Source organism: Colias croceus, chromosome 6 (genome assembly GCF_905220415.1).
Source record: "Colias croceus chromosome 6, ilColCroc2.1".
In the NCBI taxonomy this organism is placed as follows: domain Eukaryota; kingdom Metazoa; phylum Arthropoda; class Insecta; order Lepidoptera; family Pieridae; genus Colias; species Colias croceus.
In genome coordinates, this window is record NC_059542.1 from 1,734,590 (window position 1) to 1,755,600 (window position 21,011).

General features: G+C 33.1%; 1 protein-coding gene across 1 annotated transcript in view; it reads right to left on the reverse strand.

Moving 5' to 3' along the window:
- Positions 1 to 21,011, reverse strand: part of LOC123692204 (elongation of very long chain fatty acids protein 6) — a 55,142-nt gene that overhangs the window by 20,637 nt on the left and 13,494 nt on the right. The window contains exon 2 of the mRNA XM_045636902.1: positions 14,611 to 14,748. Within this exon, the coding sequence (XP_045492858.1) occupies positions 14,611 to 14,748 (138 nt within the window). The remainder of the gene's footprint in view (positions 1 to 14,610; positions 14,749 to 21,011) is intronic.

Consider the following 21,011-nt stretch of genomic DNA (forward strand, 5'->3'; position numbering starts at 1 on the left):
AATATTAAACAATATCAGTTTGATGTTCCGATCACTTTAAGGTACCTATGCCTAGTCACGTTTAGGCTATAAAATTTAAATCACGTTTAAAATCGGTTAAGTCTATAATTCTTAAATGACGTCATTTTAATATATCCTACGATTGACGTCATCTATAGTAGTCTAACTTATAATACAGACCTCAGTATCGACTATCGACCCGTTTCATTTTACGATAAATATTCCCAAAACATGTATTTTTGTACAACGTAGATGTTGACTTTAACAATTTATGAGCTGGAAACCCCACAGATTTAATAAACCAACGTCAGAAAAACATCCTTTTATATCATAGCCTTTTTCCACGATTTGATACAGTAAAGTGTAAACAAATAACAGAACGTATCACGATTCGCGACATTGGACGTCTTCACTGAACATATTTTCGATACAGCAGGTTATGTGTATATTTAATTGATAATAACAATTACTTAAAATACAACTGGGCACTATTCGTATGTGGGCAATATGGAATCAAATCCTATTATAAAAGGAAAATAATAAAGTAAAAGAGCTATAATTGAGACATACTACGTCGACTATCAAAGGACGTTCTATATGTTCAGAGGTGTGTTCATATACCCATTCTATAACAAACAAGACAGTACATAAAAAGCCCCTCCACCACTTGCCCATAATCCTAGCGGCGCGTAATAAAAAATTCACTACGCGAAAACTGTCGTCCCACTGACCGAGGCGGGGCCCAGTTAGAAAGCGTTCGTTATGCAATGTGAAAAACGACGGCCTCAATTAACACCGAGATGTTTGTAATTGCCCTCATGATGTAATACATCTCGGAAAATACGGATCGAGTTTTTTTATCTACACCTTACCTATGTTTGCGTCGTAAAACAAAAGATATATGGAAATGTTGAATCGTAGGTCCCACAGAATATTCCAACCAATTCCAACAATGGCGTCGTGGACTATCGCAAATGAGTAAACTATGCTTATATTATAAAGCTGAAGCGTTTATTTGTTGTGTTGTAGAACACGCCAATCTCAGGACCCATAGGTTCCGATTAGGAAAAATTATTTCAGTGTTAGATAGCCCATTTATCGGGGAAGCCTTTATGCTATCATCACGCTAAGATCTATATGAGTGGAGCGATGCAGGTAAAACCGCGGGGCAGCCGGCACAGCTAATATTTTATATATGAAAACGCAGTCGAAAAAGACGACCCAGTCTTCTTGTACGAATTTTATACAATCCTCGTGTTACAATGAGAGATATAGATATATATTATGTCTTTATTTTCATATTATAATGAAGATTTGTCGAATGTCTGTTTCATCTCGATGTGTGCAATGGAACGCAGATAAGGATCGTGAGTATGACAAGGTTGAATTGCGACTACTGGATGGTTTATTTAATACAAAAATACGACAGAGAATATCATTTATGCACCCAGAAACAAAAAGCAACAAATAATTATTGAATGGTACAAGTAATACGTACACTATCTATCGGTAGATTTCAGTTTTCACTAACTTCAGTAGAGACCAAGTATGGGGCAAATAAAAATTACAAGAAAGGTGGATAGAGGATTTAGAGTAAATAAAAATTATTTTTTGAAAGCGCATTTCTCGATGAATAATTAATTCAACATAAATATTCTATAACATAACTTTATGTGCCTTGCTGTGGCAAATAAAAACGTAATAATAACATATTTAATCGAGGAAGCGGCACGGCCTTGTGCATCACATTAAATTATCACTTCTGTTTGAACTTTCATAATCTCACATTTTTATCTGTCTCGATTCACGTTACAAAGGTTGACGCGGTGTGAATAAAGCGCGTCACACACGGTGAAGATACTATAATATGTTATGTTAAGATTCTCTAATATAAAACGTTATATATCTTAATTATCTTATATATCTTAATCTTATCTAATATATCTTATTATCTTATATATCTTAAGGTATCCGGTATCAGCGTTCTGACCATCATTTTTCTTTTTGTCATTGCGTAGGTACTAAGACCCCTGTAGAACCGCCATCCTGTTACAAATGACCCACAAAATTTCGGGTCATTTGTAACAGGATGGTGAAGATATAGCTACATAATAATCTTTATATTAACTGTGCATAATAACTACAACTCTATTTAAATATTATAACTATAAAAATTATTATGTATTTTTTAATCCAATAAATGATATAAACGAGCCCATTATTTTAAGGAAAAATATATTAATAGCACAATTAATGCTCCATTATCACATGAATATAATGAACATTCATTATATACATATTTTTTATCTGATATATAAAGGAAAGAGAAAAAGTTTGTCGGTCAATCTTTGCATAAAATAATAATCATTATAAACCTAACAAAAACAATAAATGTTCGTATTCCAGAAAAATAATAGGAAAAACACTCCACATCATCATTCAAACGATGAGTATAACGAGAACATTAAATATTTATTACCATATAGAGTTATTAATTTTAATATCCTAAGTAGAATTTAATTAGCAAATTTATAACAATTATCTTATCATTCATCATTTTAATCATGCATGTAAAGATATATCTTAGAAAAAATTAAAAATTTAACACTTAACATTAATACATACTTTTAGAAGTGTGATTAATTAAATCTTACATAATAATATGCTGCCAACCTAAATTTAATATCTACATAATATATACGACTAGTTTCTGAATTGAAAATAGACGATAAGCATGTCTCAAACCATGCTTAAGTAGAACTACGTTAGCTACTATTCTGTGATAGTACTTTAATATTCTCATGTATTGGACATAAGCTTTTTCAAACAACAATCAATTCAGAAACCGGCCTATAGATAGCGATGCTCAAAACCATTGCTATGTCAAAACAGTAAGACAAGATAAAGACCAAGAAGACACATATTATACACTTATACAGATTTACGCTATGGATAACAAATCTGAAATCAATTCACTGATAATATGTTAACAATGGCGCAGACGCTCTTCAATATTTTAAATATCCTCTTTTAAAGCATTTAAATTTTAGATATAACGTTAATATTTCAAAGACTAATTATAGAACTGCCATACTACAATATATTATGTCGTAAACAGATGTATTGCAAAATAATGAACACGCAAAATTTATTTCATTCCCCAGAAAAACCTACAGTTTCCGATAAATGAATAAACGTATCCGAGTAGTGTAATTCTATTCCACGATATAAAGGAATCTTCGACGTCCGACATTGGCCGTGATCGGATCGCAAATAGAATCACCCCGCCCGTATGCTGTAACCCAAATATCTGAGCCGAATAAATGGGAATTAGCCGAGTGCTAAAGGTCAAGTCTATCAATTGGATCTTTGTTTGTTCATCGGTTTATCTTATTGATTAATATGTAAGAATGGATTTGAATATATTTTGTTTATAGGATGTCGGAGGAACCGGTGAAATTATGCATATGTTCTCATGATAAGGGAAATAAGTACATATTTTTTTAAACGTTTTTTGAACTTCCACATATTATTTTTTCTGTCTCGGATTATATTATAAATCTGATTGTTTGTTTTTTTGAACGCGCTAATCCCGGGAACGACTGGTCCAATTTGAAAAATTCTTTCGGTGTTAGATAGCCCAACAGGAGAGGAGCGGATGCGGGTGAAACCGCGGAGCGCAGCTAGTTTTTAATAAAGCACTTCGTATGACACAATCACATCTAATAAAATTGGAGTCGTAAATAAGCCGCATTGGTTCCTATATTCATTAAAGTATTAGCGAAAAAAAACTCCCCTATCATCCGCCTGCATTCACTTCCAATCCGACAATATGCCTAATGAAGCAATTTCCCTTCCTAACGAAAGCAGTAAAAAAGATAATTCCCACGCCTTACGCGAATTGCGTAAGCTATCATCATAGCAAGTAAATAGTACTATTTACGTGTGGAACACACCAATTACATTAAAAGCATTGCTATACATTTGTTTAATATTCAGGGCATCCCTTCGAAGGGTCGGGCAATTGGATTTATAGAAGGGACAAACTAGTTCTTTTCAGATTCAGTTCAACTAGGTGTTATGCGATTCAACTAAGAATAGGATCGGTTCTGCGACATAGTGTCACGTCATAGTTTGTAATCTAAAGGAATCAATAATCTATGTTAAGAAATACAGTTTTTACATATTTATATCCATACTAATATTATAAATGCGAAAGTAACTCTGTCTGTCTGTCTGTTACTCAATCACGCCTTAACTTCTGAACCAATTGGCATGAAATTTGGTATGGAGATATTTTGATACCCGAGAAAGGACATAGGCTACTTTTTACCCCGGGAAATAAGATAGGTTTTATCCCGGAAATCCCAGGGGAACTGGAACTATGCGGGTTTTTCGTTTTTCTCGCGGGCGAAGCTGCGAGTGGAAAGCTAGTTTTATATAAGTGTCAGGCAAAATAAAATTGAAATGCATAAAGACCCAGTATAATAGTATTTTTCAAATGAAATTTGACACGAATTTTACGTATAAAGATTTGGTTTATTTATTATATTTGATTAAGGTCATTGACATTCCTATTATTTACTGAATCGCAATTTATATATGAATACTTCAGGCATAACACAATACAAGAAATACCTCCAAACAGTGAGTAAGAGATAACGATAATCTTGAGTAAAATATTTTGTAGAGACTCGAGTTTACAACTTCCGGCACCATCGCCATACCAGATGTTCACACGAGTTATCTATAAATAAACACCTTGTTTCATTGCCATCCTACTTACACATATTCAAAATAATACTCTAATAATAGTCCCTGATACCGCAAAACAGGTAATTTCTACATCACTACATACCTAGTATAAAACAGTCTTTTAAAATTATGTAACAGATTTTGATGGTTTTTGAATAGATAGTGATTCAAGAGGAAGGGTTTAGATAGTTTCAGTATATAATTTTTTAACTTTAAGACAAAGCGGGTGAAGCCGCGGGCTAAGAGCAATATATATATTTTATTTTATATATATATTTTTTTTGTCTTACTATTATTATTAATCTGTTTCAACATTTTAAAATAACGCACCATGTTTCATGTGACTTTTTCTTTTTTAAACCATGTTTTAGAGTATGTTATTGTATAAGTTATGTCATAGCTGAATTTATGTACACCGTTATTGTCATATATTTTAGATAATAATATGTTCAATATGTATTTTTATAAAACTTTATATAATGTATGATGTGGTGTTACTTAAATAAATAAATAAATAAATAAATAGATAATAAATCGTATTAGGCGAAGACTTGACGATGTTATACCTAAAACGGTTTAGCCACACAATACACGGGAAATACAATAAATATATTGTAGAGAACGTGACAATATCAATATTGACACTGCTTATTGAATAAATATCTCGGGTTTAAATAATATAATTCAATTTAAATTGGAATGCGATCATCTTACAGTTTCAAGTAGTATTTCAAATACCTTACTTATAACGAAAAATAGTTTATTAAGCTATTGCATAGCTTCTATCGCGGGCCTTGAGCGCGGGGACCGAATCGAGAAATTCCGTAACGAAAAACCTCACGCTCCCCACTCCGACGGGCGGAGGTGTGGCTTGAAGGTGTGGAGGAAGGAAGGTGGAATTCCTCCATCGAAAAAGAGAGAATTCACGACTGGATGATGTCGGAAAGTTGTTTAAATAGCTCTGTAACGAAAAAATAAGGTGTCGCTACAAAGGCATAACGTGCAATAGCTTTACCGCGGCAGTCCCCGAGTGACACACGTCGTTTTTATGTTTTTTCATACGTTTACACCAATAAAACGATATTATACATTTTCATACTATTGAGAAACGTAAATATGTTAGAAGAATAAATATTATATACAGCACTTTGCTACAAAGGTTTGTTTGTTATATACTAGAACGTGAACTTGGGACGTGTGCTGACTGGCAAGGTCGCCCGTTATCAAAATACTCTCATACGATATGCATGTTTAGATATACTTAACAAAAGAATATTCATGAATTGTTATCTTTGAATAAGGTAGTATCTGCAATCTTTTACTATTTTCAGAACATTCTGTAAAAAAAATACAAACGCACAATGATGTGGATGTCACTTTTGAGTTTATAGGCAACCCAAGTTACTGTAATTATTCTATTCACGTAGATATATTATAAATCTCGTTACTCGTATAGGTAGCCATAGTGGTAATCCAGACGATAATCCATGTACAAATTACACACATCCGAACAGCTGATATTGCATGGAAGAATAACATACATCCATATATTTTTGTTGAAAGTACATCAGATCAACGAAACTTACACTTGACATTATCTAACTATACCCATTTGGTTTAACCTAGTTAATCTCGGAACTTGTAACTTTTGTGCTTACGACACCACAGGTGTTAGGTGCGGTTTAACAAATGTTACGTCACACCCATATCCCCAGAGGCAATGGCCCTTTACATCGAGTTCCCAAATATACGACCAGTCATTTTAACAAATTGAATGCCATTTACTATTCTAACTATCAGCTATTCTCATAAACTACACTTTATTACAATACATATTATAGAATTCCTTATACGTTTCTTAGAGAATACAAAAAGCGTCAATGCATAAAAATAAACATGCATGTATTTAAACAAATCTTAAAATACTGTTTAACATTGCATTATAACCCTATTGAGTAAATATGCATTATAATTAACAAGTATAATACATGGATACGTATAACATGTATTTTTTAAATCAATCCATACTAATATTATAAATGCGAAAGTAACTCTGTCTGTCTGTCTGTTACTCAATCACGCCTTAACTACTGAACCAATTTGCATGAAATTTGGTATGGAGATATTTTGATACCCGAGAAAGGACATAGGATAGGTTTTATCCCAGAAATCCTACGGGAACGGGTTTTTCTTTGAAAACGCGGGCGAAGGCGCGGGCGGAAAGCTAGTGTTCAATAAATTGTACTTAATTTTACTGATAAGAATGAATGTGAATTTGTGTCCCGTATATAATATATCCTTCCAGGACTAAAACTATATTCGTACCTTCATCCAAATATATGTACAGCATGTGTCCTTCATTAGGAGTATTAGGTATAGTCTATTCTATGGGTCTGTACAATTTATTGTCTGTTACCTGAATTAAATGTAGTAAATAAATATGTCTTAAAGGGGAAGTGGGCTTTTATTATATTTTTAACATTTTTAAGTACAGTCTAATGACCAATAAAATTCTCGTTTACTTCAGAAATTCAATGATAAATGATAATACATACAACACAAAAAAAGCTTTTTGTAGATTTAATATCGCATTTAATTTAAACTGCTATTATGAGAAATGGACCTAACTTGCCAAGAAAACAAATTATTAGAGAAGTATTAATTTAAAAGGATATACCTACCTACGATGTTAATTTCAACAAAATAATTTATGTATAAACAATCCTTACAATCATCATCTGACGTTTGCATATAAAAAATAAGGTCCTATAGAAAACAAATTAACGCTGACGTAGATAGGTATTATGCAAATATAAAAATACAAATCTCAAGTTCATAAACATAGCTGAACAAACACACATAGAATAATTGTTGTTTAATTTACAATTCCTATGAAATAACACATATGTCATCGAGTTCATAATAAACATTACAAATTGCTCATCGGAACCATGTAAATGTGGTCAATAGATATATATACAATTATTTTACACTTCGTCATTTTGTTTGTGAGAAAAATATTTGTCTAACGGTTAAAAATTCCGTCCAGAAGTAAGGAAACTAGGAGCCTATCTATTTATAGTGTACATACCTACATATAATACGTGGTTCTGGTCAAATGTCCATTTTATCCAGAATTTTCTCAAGTAAAAATAATATTTGCAAATTTTGACGATGTTGTTAGGCGAGACATGTGTAATTTTGAACATAAATACAGCATGCTAGAGACTAAAAAACTTGCGGGGAAGTCCACAGGAACTAGGAGACGAAGAGCAATAACGTACGAAAATAATAAAAAAAGAAACTGTTTCGCATGAATACGTAGTTAGTAACACATCAGTGCCAGTAATTCTTTATTAAAAACGGGTATACAACACTTTAGTTTTTTCCACAATTAATTAATGTCCAAATGGAAATTATATTGCTTAGTTCTTCAACAGTATTTGTGTCAATTATAAAATTCGTTTTATCATCCTTACAAAGCATATCAATGTTGAAGCAAATCAAGGGTATATTGTAGTCATAACTAAAATCGGGCCGTAACGTATTACGTATGCTACTGAATTGGATATTGCTCAATACCATTCTGGATGTGACAGGAATATACCGGAACCTAGCATAATAAAAGCATTAGATGACATATTATATTATAACCTATTTTTATATCCCCAGTAACTGGTTAGTTAACATTAGGATGTTCACAAGGGTGAAGAAGGTACATTTCACCTTAACAAAATGGTGGTATTGATTTAATAACATTTTTATTTATTTTAGCAAAGAAACGTAAGTTATCCCATCAATAGTATGTAGTAGGTACAAACTAAAGAATGAAGTATTGGTGTCCATTCCACTCACAACTTCAATACATACTGCATATTAAAAGTATATGTTTGCAGTTTGCAGCTACGCAGAACTTTTTGCTGCATTGGCTTTGTTGTTGGAAAATATATTGGACAAAAACGATAACTCCATACTGAATATTATACACCGCGTCTATGGAGATTAAGTATATTAAATATTATACGGAACACTGTGTATGTAAAGAATGTGGTTAATATTCTGCGACTGAATATTAAATTGATTCTAGCACATATATTTATTCGACGTATACATAATAATTATTTAATTTAGTAAAGACATTCTTGAATTTTCTAAATAACTAGCTGCTCCGCGCGGTTTCACCCCCGTGGCTCCACTCCTGTTGGTCGTAGCGTGATGATACATAGCATATAGCCTTTCTCGATAAATGGGCTATCTAACAGCAAAATAATTTTTCAAATCGGACCAGTAGTTCCCGAGATAAGCGCGTTCGAACAAACAAACAAACAAACTCTTCAGCTTTATAATATAAGTATAGATTAATTATGTATTGTTTATTATTGGCAAGTGATCGTGCAACATAAAAATTAAAACCTCTATTATTAGGGTAATTTCAGTTTATGTTTCAGATAACGAACGTATCTACTTATCGTTACTCATTTAATTTAATAAAAAAATACTTTTCAAAGAAACCATTATATTCTAATATAAATATTCCTTAAGCTTGTCCACTGTCCGCTTCTTTAATTTTATTAATACAATGGTTAACGAGTGATTATAGAACCACGGTCCTAGGATACCTAGTGGAGACTAACAAAATAAAAAGGTCTAGCAGGATAAAGATAGCTTATCGCCTACTTGTACGCAAATGAAATTTTAGTAGCGAGACCACAGATCACAGAAACTTCTCTATGAGTGAGACACATATAGGTAATGCATCTGCCTTATATATACCCTCATAGGAGGCCCGTGTCCCAGCAGTGGGAACGTATATGGGCTGATGATGATGATGATGATGATGATCTGCCTTATAAGGGGACACTAGCCTTCTTATAACTAATATTTCATTAAACAAGTTGACGCACACAATATGCACTCACTTTTGGTTCGTCAACCTTTAAAAAATATTGATTATAAATTATATGCTTATTATGTTTGCAGTGTAAACACCGTCCTTGTGTGCGTCATTCGCATCTGGAAAATTCAAATCATCCACCGATCGTTTGTCAAAACTACTGAGCGCTAATTAATTGGCATTTCCACGCATTTATATGAATATCCACTCCACTTATCATTATTTATCACGACAAAAATAGATAGACCTACGTCAAGTGAAACACAGTCATTTGCATTATGAATTATAGATTATTAAAAACCAATTGGAGTCAATTAACGTAAATAAACATAAACAAAACAAGATAATTTAATTCTAATTGTCATTGTTCAATTCGTTCACAATTAAGTTGATAAATAATTAATTGTTGGATGACGCGATACCGTAAATGAATATATATTTTACGAATAAAATGCTTGTTTCGGAAATGATGCCTATTCAAACGACGGAAGTGTCTTTTATTACTACAACGTATTATCCCTTACAAAATTGAAAATACGTCTACAAAAAATTCATATTAATGACGATGGCAACTCAATACTACGTCAACACACCCATACAGACGTGAATCTATTTAATGGAGGGCAAAGTCGAAAGATAGCCAATTTACTGAGGAAAAGTAATTTGACCGATTCCAGAGTCCAGACTCGAATTATATAAAGGAAACCGACTGTCCAATCAAGCTAAAGAACTAAATCTAATATTATATAGTGTAAATCAGGCTTGATTTCTCTATCTTGGTAAAATCAGAAGTTAAAATTTTGTAAGTTTTTTCGTGATCTTTGTTTCAATTATGAATTTCTTTGACACGAGTAAAAAATTTGGTAGGTCGAACAACAAAGCGTTTTTGTTACTATGATTTTATTAATAACTAACAGGTTTTTCAATAGCGGCAAAAAATCACAACAAATCCAAGTTACACATTATCTACCTAACTGTTAAACGCTTTATTGTTATTTTTATCAATGCTTACACGTGTCCTTTATTCACTGTAAAATTCCTCTTCACGTACAGTAAACAGTTTAAAAACAAAACATAATGTAACTATGTTGCTTAAATCGAAAAAATAGAAGAATGGATGAACGTTTTACGGTTTTAGCATGTCTGGTGATAGTTTAAAAATAATATCCGTAAACATGTGTAAAAGTTTACATGAAAAGCTTTTAAGCTTTGTTAGAAAAAAACCATTCAGTAATCAATTGCATTAAAATCATCCCCTGAGCATTGCGATCAACAGTACCCTATCATCTTTAAATAAACTACTAAACGACCGTGACATTTACCCATCGTATATAATAAGGCTGTATTATATAAATCTGTGCATTCAGCAATAGATACAGTACACAAAGCGAGTGGCTGTGATCTCGATGTCGAGAGCTGAAACGTGCTAAATCTTTTGTGACCGCGAGCGGGACTCTCAAGAACGAATCTTAATCTTTTTGTTCGAGCAAGGTCATGAAAATGTTTCGCATATTATCTTAGGAAGAATGGAAATTTCGAAATTAAAAAAGTAATATAAAATATTTTATGGCAAAGAAATCGCAAAAAGGGAATGAGCACACAAAGAAGTAGATATTCAGCCGTAAAATCCATCAACATTATACGGTTTCTGACAAAGAATAGAAAGATATAAATTACGAAGACTTTTTATACAAATTCAACAATCCTATTCAAATTTATTAAAAAAAGAAAAAAAAAACTCAATAACTCAAGTAATTTCACGCAATAATATAGCCTTCTCAAGTAGTATGTAATATGTACTTGACTGTGCAAAAACAATTGCTACCACAAAAGTGCCCATAACCATAAAATCACTGCGTTCCGCTGAAAATAATTTGCACATTATACATCAACTGTGACCATATTCATTAAAAACAATACAGCATAATGCAATGTCATTCAATTGAAAATGTTTTACTCTATTCACTGGAATGTTCTTTTTCCCGTGAATACCTAGTGAAAGAAAGAAAAAAGGTTAACTGTATTGCGATTCAAGCAAACGAGCGGAGTTTTCAAGTGGAGCAAAATGGGACATTCCGTTTATTTACTTTGCACGCTACGTTTAACATAGTGAATGCTATTTTTCTGGTAATAGCCTTAATTTGTACGAGACGATTTGACACAGAATTAGGTACTTAATGTAGGAGATAATAGCTGAGAGGGCAGTCTCAATTTTTAACAGAATTTCCGAGCACCAGTTTCCTTTCAAACTGGGATAGGAAACAAATATTTATATTCATTCACAACTAAAAATTTGTCTATGAATGGTTTAATATAAGACTAAATAAAGAATATCTATTGAATTCCATTAAATCTAAGATTGTTTCAAACAATTAAATCCAACACAAACAAGTAAGAAAATAAACATTCAACCACCGAAGGCTCTGCAGTACTTATAATAATTATAACCACAAACATCCGCGGTTCTTTACGTCAGCAGTCAGTACAGTGAAAAAACTAGTTTCATATCATAAAAAATACCCTCAAGGACACTCATAAGCATAACGTTTGCTTTAGTTAAGAATAATTTTCCAAAGTCTGTAATGACTGTTTTTTATGCTTCAGGGAGATAAACTTGGAGTGGCATACGCTAAAGTATTCTAAACAATTCGTTGCAAAATATTGCAAATGAGATCGGTATATTAAATTTGTATAATACCTTGTCTAATACGATTGTACAATCAGGTATTATATACTTCTTTCTCATTGGATCCTTTATTCGTTTTACGCGTCGGAACACTCCTAACAAAATTAAGGACCATCTTCTGTCAGGAAACAGTAACATTTTTCGTTCTGGCTTGACCCAATTCGTGACAAAACATGGGTTTATTCCATTATGTGATACACATGTTCGTACTTATATAGTTTTTACTGTAAAATTTTAACATCAAATGACACGTACTTGTAGTCGTTGAGTTGTGCTAATAGAGATGTCAAACAACCTATAATACATCAATAACAAAAAATAACACATGTCAACAACATTGTATGTCGTCATTTGCCTATAGTAAAATAATTCAACACTTCGGTGATTCGAGATGAATAATTTACTTTTCCAAGAGGTTATTTCGACATTTATTTCAGCATGAAAAATCGATAGTTAAAAACATTGATTGCCTTAATCACGGTCTGAAGACACTTATGACCAAGGTCTCCAGAACCTTGCAAAGAATATTAGAGTGTAAAATATTTTACACTATCAAGCGGAAATGAAGCGTTTTCACATTTCACATATCATATCATTTCACATAGACATCATCAAGGAAGAGGTTAATAAACTTAACGGAAAATTATCACGCAGAAATAATTTCATATCTGATCCCAAATTACGCCTACCCAAAAACCACATTATTACCGCAAAAAACTCGAAAGTAAATTATTGCCATACCTCAACAGGTTATCGTCGTCTCCCAATGTGCTTTTTTCCGGTTTCGTAATACAAGCTCATTGATGACTGCGTCCGCGCAATGTCATTGGTAGAAAGAATGGCATGATATCGTCATACACCATTTAATTTCATGTGCATTAAAAAACGAACCTTGTGGTGTGCCGTCAAGGTTAATTTTGCTGATCGTGGTATCAAGTTAGAAGTGGGATGAAATATGACTATAATGCCTATAGTTGAAGTCAAGTTTTAGAAAGAAAATCAATAATTGTACCTATCCTTATGTGATGGATTACTCCATTTGAACTTTTTCCGGTCAATAGAATATGACAAACCGCTCGGGTTAAGTCCCCAATGATCAAAACTCTTCAAGATCACTTTTCTATATTGCTTCTTATGATTGAAGAAACTTTCCCTCATAAATTTTATATGAGCAAGAATATGGAAATCTGTTTCTATAGATATGTTATTGGGATAAGAGCTATTTTCCAAAGGATCAAAATCCATCAATTGTATCAGAAGTTTAAATGAACTTCTGATACAATTGAATTCTGAACAATATGTCGATATCATTCCAACAAAAGTTGCAGGTCAACAATTATGTACCTCCCCAACACGTACTATGTTATGAACGCAATAAAAATTTCCATAAATTTGACATTAGCGGAGAAACAAGTTAACGTCGTCTACCTAGTCCTAGTACCTACAATAAAATTTTCTCGAAGTTGTTCCGAGTGTAATTTCATTGAGACGGTTACGTCAACGGTATGCGATACGATGTGAACTTTCGCTTGCGGACACGGACGTCGGACGGCTGTTGAATACCGCGCGGGACCTGAGCGGAATTACTACGTGGGGACTACGTAGTACAACAGACATTTCGGTACCGTGACGTTGACTATGCTATTGTATTCGGGCGACTTTATGAGCGTGAAAGAAAAAAGGAATTGGAACTGAATTGAAAACTATGAATTTAATAATTATAATCTGTTTAATGTTCCACTGTTACTAATCAGTACCGTAACTAATCGTCCATTGAGGCTGACCCTTCAATTTCACTTGAAACGCGTAAAAGTTAAAATAAACATTTCAAATGGTTATAAAATTAATTTTAATTAATAATAATAAGAAAGGCTTTCGTGCGATGAGTTCAACAACAAACAAAACAACAGGTTCCATCGTCAAAAATCCATAATAATCATTTCAATAATAATTTTCCATTGCCAATCTACTTTAGTTCGTCTACATCCAGACTATTAATCAAAGGCAATTTCGGACGTTGGTGATTAGGTTGATCCACACAGAGCGTGCAGCCTCGCGAAGCAATTGCTACGCGAAACAGCTCGGTCAGAGTGTACGTGACTCAAGGGAGTAAACCGCGTGTGCCGCCGCACCGCTTTCTTCGGCCAAACCACGTTCACTTATACCAACTCCCTCGCGCGGGAAATACTTCGCGGGGCTTCTCGCTGTACGGACCTGCCTAATTGCTTAGTTACCTACTGCATAGCTGCTATGTAATTTGTTGCTATTGACTTACCTCGGTATACAAATAGAGTGGTATAGGCCATGATTCTTGAGCACGTGGATGAATTCAGGCAGCGTCCGGCACGCGCCCATGATGCTGAAGAGAGCCAACGAGCTGTTCCATACTATTAGTGTGCGCCGGAGTTCGAACCTGGACAAAATTAATTCCATTAGAAATTTGCTAATAAATAACAAACACAGCGGGTTTTAAGTTTTGTAACATTCAAAATTTTGATTTATGTGCAATAGCGTGCTGCATATACATATATATTTGTATGCACACATAAGACGTCAGTGCTATAAGTTTAGGTGAGGAATTACTATGATAAGAATAAACTTTAGAGAGACAAAAGTTTAGAGAAGAAACAACATAAAAAGAGCACGGAGTGAATTTGGCACATTTATTTAATCTGTCGGGGAAAACCCTCTCACAAACAAATTATTACAAACCGATAAACATTGAAAATTCATGGTAATTACTGTTAATATTCCGTAGTCATGCATTGCAATTAATCATTTATAATAATTAGAATAATTTATAATGACATAACATAAACCACAAGATCATACGATTCCGAAGAACCGTGGAATCGAGGTCAAGAGTGTGGTGTGGTGGTTCAAGTTTACTACAAATTATATATATGGTTATGTTTACTATTTATTTATTTATCGTACATATTATAAAAGGTTCGGTGTTACGAGTTAAAAAACTGCTTTGCCTTGAAGATGTTTAAAGGCAAGGTTTTGGAGTATTTTAAGGGACGTTCGTCTTGTTATGTAAAAAGACATTGAATATAATCGAGTTATTTCTGTATAATAAGGTACTTTTAAAAGACCAATGTATAAATAATGAGAATAAATAAATTCGAGCATATTAGAACCAGTTTAAAAACTATATTCATAAAGTTTGAATATCGAACATTTTTTATATTATTTTAATAACGTCTCCGCGGTCTCTCGTAAGTTTCAGTTATAAAATAATTTTACGATTTGACCTTCGCGAAAGTCGAACTGTAAGCAGGTCAGCGAACTCTCTGTACGCAGTTTGGCAAATTGAACAGTTAAATCTTCCGACTCGTACCGAACCATATCATAAATTCATAATAGACCGCACTTGGTATAACCCAATAATGTTATGAAGCTTATTGCAAAATGAAGTAATATTGATACAATTTAATATAATTATAATTTTAATTTATACCGTAATCCACGTTAAAGAATTAAAAATACCTTCATATCTTGCATCAGGCACGTCAAAAAGTGTGCCTTATCAGCTTTCCCCTATCGTTTATCGCTTATGATTCAATATATTCGATAGCCGAGTAAATCTCTCGATCAATAACAATATATTATGTCGGACTTGCTTATCTGCTATTATATCTATCTCTACGCACACGTTTAAGGCGATCATTTCACGTCCTAAATTCCCTTGAAGTTCAATGAAATGAAAATGCAGACTTAACATACACAATTTAAACATATACGAGGGATAAAGAAAGACTGTCCTTGAAAAAGAAAGAATGTCCTTAATATTTAAGGACATGAGAGCCTCTTTTTACCCTTTAAAAACTCAAAATACATTCTTGACTCTAAACCAATACATTACATATTATCAACTAAGAACTACAACTACCTATACGGTCAAATTTTCTATCACCTACAAAAACGAGGCATTTATATTTATTATTTACTCTCTTGTACATAGGGCATGCACCCGGGTTTACCCGGTTCCGAAAAACCCGGGTAAACCCGGGTTTTTTTGATGTTCTTGAGAACCGGGTCTGAATGGCATGAAACCCGGTTCTCCCGGTTCCGACCAAAATATTAAAATATAAAGTATTATTTATATTTTGCTGCATTATTTTAACAAATCTGGGGGCACGGTAGTGCCCCCGCCAAGACGAGCCAAGCGAACAAGCGAAGCGCACGGGCACTACCTACCTTTTCTCGAAGCGCTTCGACGTTTTTTTGAACCCTCATAACTTGGGTTTGGATTATGCTAGATCAACAAAATTTTCGGGATATATTGTCAATAGCGGACTTATTGAACATATTAAGTTTTAATTACATTAGCTTTTATACTTCAGATTTTATTTATATCTAAAAAACGCTAATTTCGTCACTGACTCACTGATGATCATCAAAATTCTTAAGGTATTTCCTAATGTCCTAGAAAGCTGAAATTTTGTATGTAAGCTAGTATTAGCACACAAACAACAAAAAAATTATAAAACTTGTAACTTTCATCCCCCAACCCCTTAAACTAGGGGATGGGAGTTTGTATGAGACCTGTAATTTTAAATTAAATTTTGATGACGCTAGAGGTCTAATCTAATAATAATCTAAAACTTGGTTCCCCTATAGATATACGTACATGTACTCCCGTATATGTACTCCTTGTTAAAAAAAAATTTAATCGACATTTAAAATTTTGTTACAAACAACTTACAAAAAGAAATGAAATCCCACCAAAAACATTTTCATGTAAAATGTTGCCAAGACGAACCCATATGACTCGCACGGTCAAAAAGTTATCAGATCTCATGTAGAGCCAAGCTTCTAACACTACACGCCCTAACTCTACAAGGTCTAACTTCACAAACTCTACACCTTAGTCAAAATATGTGGCTTGGCCGTTCGTTACTACAAGAACTATTGTATAACACAAAAGTAATGAACAGTGAATTAATTAATTTTTCACCTTACGCCGATGTGAATGTAGCGAAATGGCCAAGCCACATATTTTGACTAAGGTGTAGAGTTTGTGAAGTTAGACCTTGTAGAGTTAGGGCGTGTAGTGTTAGAAGCTTGGCTCTACATGAGATCTGATAACTTTTTGACCGTGCGAGTCATATGGGTTCGTCTTGGCAACATTTTACATGAAAATGTTTTTGGTGGGATTTATTCTATCTGGCAACGTCAAACTCACGTGCATCGCGAATTTTCGTGCCGCGCCTCAAGCGTGGCTCTGATTGGTTGTCTAACCTTGGGGGGGTGAGACTAACGGCAGAGAATAGAATAAACGCTAAGGAATAGAAACTGCTATCGCTAATTTTTGACATATGGTCATGAGTCATGACATTTTAGTAATAGTTTGGTCACACTACCCACGACGACAACGACCACGACCAAAATTTTTATCCTGACAAAATTGTTTCAAAATAAAATGTTAAAATTTCCCATCATACTGGTACTCGGAAAGAAAAAGAAATCGAGTACAGTTAATATAAAAATAGTTTTTTTTGCGATTTTCGCCGAGACGGTAAAATTGTAGATCATAAAATTATCAGCCACCGTTTCTACGAAAAATCTATTTTTTCATTCGTTGATCTCAAAAAAAATTCCAATCACAAGAACGACAGGATTGTTTTTTACAATTTTGTTAAATTGCGACTGGATGAAAATTTTGTTTGTGGTTGTCTTCGTCGTTGGTAGGGTGAATAAATCCTTAGCAAAATATCGTACGCTTTTGACAATTAGTATCGCGAGCGGATTCTATTCCTTTGCGTTTTGACGGTTGTCTTGGTTCTCTTAAATAGATGCTAAAAGTTTCCTACGTGTGTATTACCAAAAAAAAATTAGGCTTCGAAAATGACAAAAATTAGGCTACTGAAATATTTTTATTAGATTTGTAATGAATTTGAAAAGCTGTTGATTTTACTGTTTCATATTCACATCCAGTCATGTTTTTGTTTTTGGTATCAAGCTGAAATTTATATCGAATACTCAAGTCTTCGGTCCCTTGATGCTGTGAAAAAGTCAAACTCACAAGCCAACGCATCAAAAGATACAGCCGTAAATGCTGACAATTTTCGCAAATTTCGACATTCGCATGGGACTCAAAAACTACAGGGTACTTCTCATGAACACAGAGCCTTTAAATTTGGTAAAAGTAACGTCTTATAACACAGATAAAGTAAAAATTGCTAGAAACATAAATTTTAAAGTTACAACAATAAAAAAAAATAGGTTTGTTCGGAGCCTTCGGAGCGCGAGTCCGTACTTGGCCGGTTTTTTGCTTTACATTTTGTATTATATGTGATATTATGTTAACAAGGTACTTTTATAATACTGATAAATAAAGAGAAGTGTTGAAATTTTGTTTCTTTATTAATTTAATAAAATAAGACACAAGCCGCGTAAAATAAAAGGCCCATCGGGTACTTTTATAGTTACTTTTGTTTAATTTCGTATTTTTTTCCGAGGTATTATAAAAGAACCGGGTAACCCGGTTCTACCCGGTTCTGAGCTCGATTTGGAACCGGGTTTCAGAAACTTGGAACCGGACTCGGTTCTGCATGCCCTACCTGTACATTTAAAATGCATAATTTATAGTATTTGTTTTTATACGTATTGTAGATACATAATATGTAAAAAAATAAACCTAATAGGTGTTAAAGATAACATAAATTAATTGAATCAATTAACGTTAATTGCGTTATCAATTGCAATTTCTTTACCTCAAACTAACTTCTATAATTAACGACTTCGTATGAAGGAATTAATCGCACCACTTTCAACAATTCTTTTAAATAGCAATAAATGCGCAACATACGTTTTATATTTTGTGATATATAGGTAGTTAATAAAAACCAAACAATTTGGCCTTTAATCTTATGATTTAATTCCAATCCCATACTATCCATAATAATATTATAAATGCGAAAGTAACTCTGTCTGTCTGCAGTCTGTTACTCAATCACGCCTAAACTACTGAACAAATTTGCATAAAATTTGGTATAGAGATATTTTGATACCCGAGAACATAGGATAGGTTTTATGCCGGAAACCCCACGGGAACGGTAACTATGCGGGTTTTTCTTTGACTGCGCGGGCGATGCCGCGGGTGGAAAGCTAGTTGTCTACAGGTAAATTAGCTAGGAGAAATTTTTGCACATGTAGTGGTGTGTATATTACTCAGATCTTAGAGCGCGTTTCCACTATATCGTTCTGGCCTATACAAAAATGTTTCGATATCCTAACATTACTATTTAATTTTATACTTATTCCGAGAAACACTTTTGTTTTCAATAAAAACAAGTTTTTATTTGAAAGAAAATGGTTTTGACTTTATAAAAAAAATATATCATTCAATTTCACGTCCTTGAGCAAAAGCCTACCGTGAAACAATAAAATATCGTGTCCATAATAATTTGTTTCATAATTAATATTTGACCATAATAATTACGAAACAAAACAAATAAATAAATCGTCACTTGATAGTGGAAAGTGGAAACACGCACAAAACCAGAATAAACCAGTTTATCACAGAAGAATCAATTAGTTATTAATAGCGCGAAATTGCGACTTTATAAAAAAAAATATATCATTCAATTTCACGTCCTTGAGCAAACGACAAGGCGACTACCGTGAAACAATAAAATATCGTGTCCATAATAATTTGTTTCATAATTAATATTTGACCATAATAATAACGAAACAAAACAAATAAATAAATCGTCACTTGATAGTGGAAAGTGTAAACACGCACAAAACCAGAATAAACCAGTTTATCACAGAAGTATCAATTAGTTATTAATGGCGCGAAATTGAAACGTCAAATCAACCTCAAACATAGGTAATTTTACGGTAATCGCACGCACGTGTAAAATTGATATACGCAATTGGTAATTGTTTTGTTTATTTATTTAATTTGTTAAGGATTTCTTTGTGTATGTAATATATTGTGTTTTGTACAGTATCATATCCGTAACTCAAATTGGGTCTAATTGAATAGACAAAGCAATGTTGAATTACTACCCTTTACGCGTGCTAATGTTTACACATATGAAACATGTATCTCTATGATTATTCGCCTAATAACCACTCCCTTTAAAATATCCTCACTACCATACTATATAATATGTGAACTGTAGTAGCAGTTCTATACATTTAAACTTTAAAGCCGGGAGCTACTAGTCGACCTAGAATCCTAAACAAGTAATAGATACACAATTGTATGTGCGAATTGAGTTCAAATTACTTACGATGAATAGACTGATTCACACCCTGGTACATCCCGATATAACCAGATAAATGTCTTGGCAATGTAAAATAATACCCTGAATAACATCTAAATAATGAATAAGTGTAATTTTAATACGATTTTAATGATCATAACATTTATTTTTCATTTGTTTGCATATATATAACAAATAAATAGGTACATATATTATCTTAATTTATACCTTAATTCTGAAAATGACCTAGGTTAATTAAATGCATGAATAAAATAAGATTTTATTATTTAATTTTTTGTACGCAATCTAACGATTATTATATTTCTCCGTGTCCTAGGTATAAAAACTTATTCTAGTCATCTATAAGAAACCTTTTTTGTTATACGCAGATCAAATCGCAAAATAAAGCTACTATTTTCAAACTAGGTTATATCCTAGTTTGAAAATTCTATGT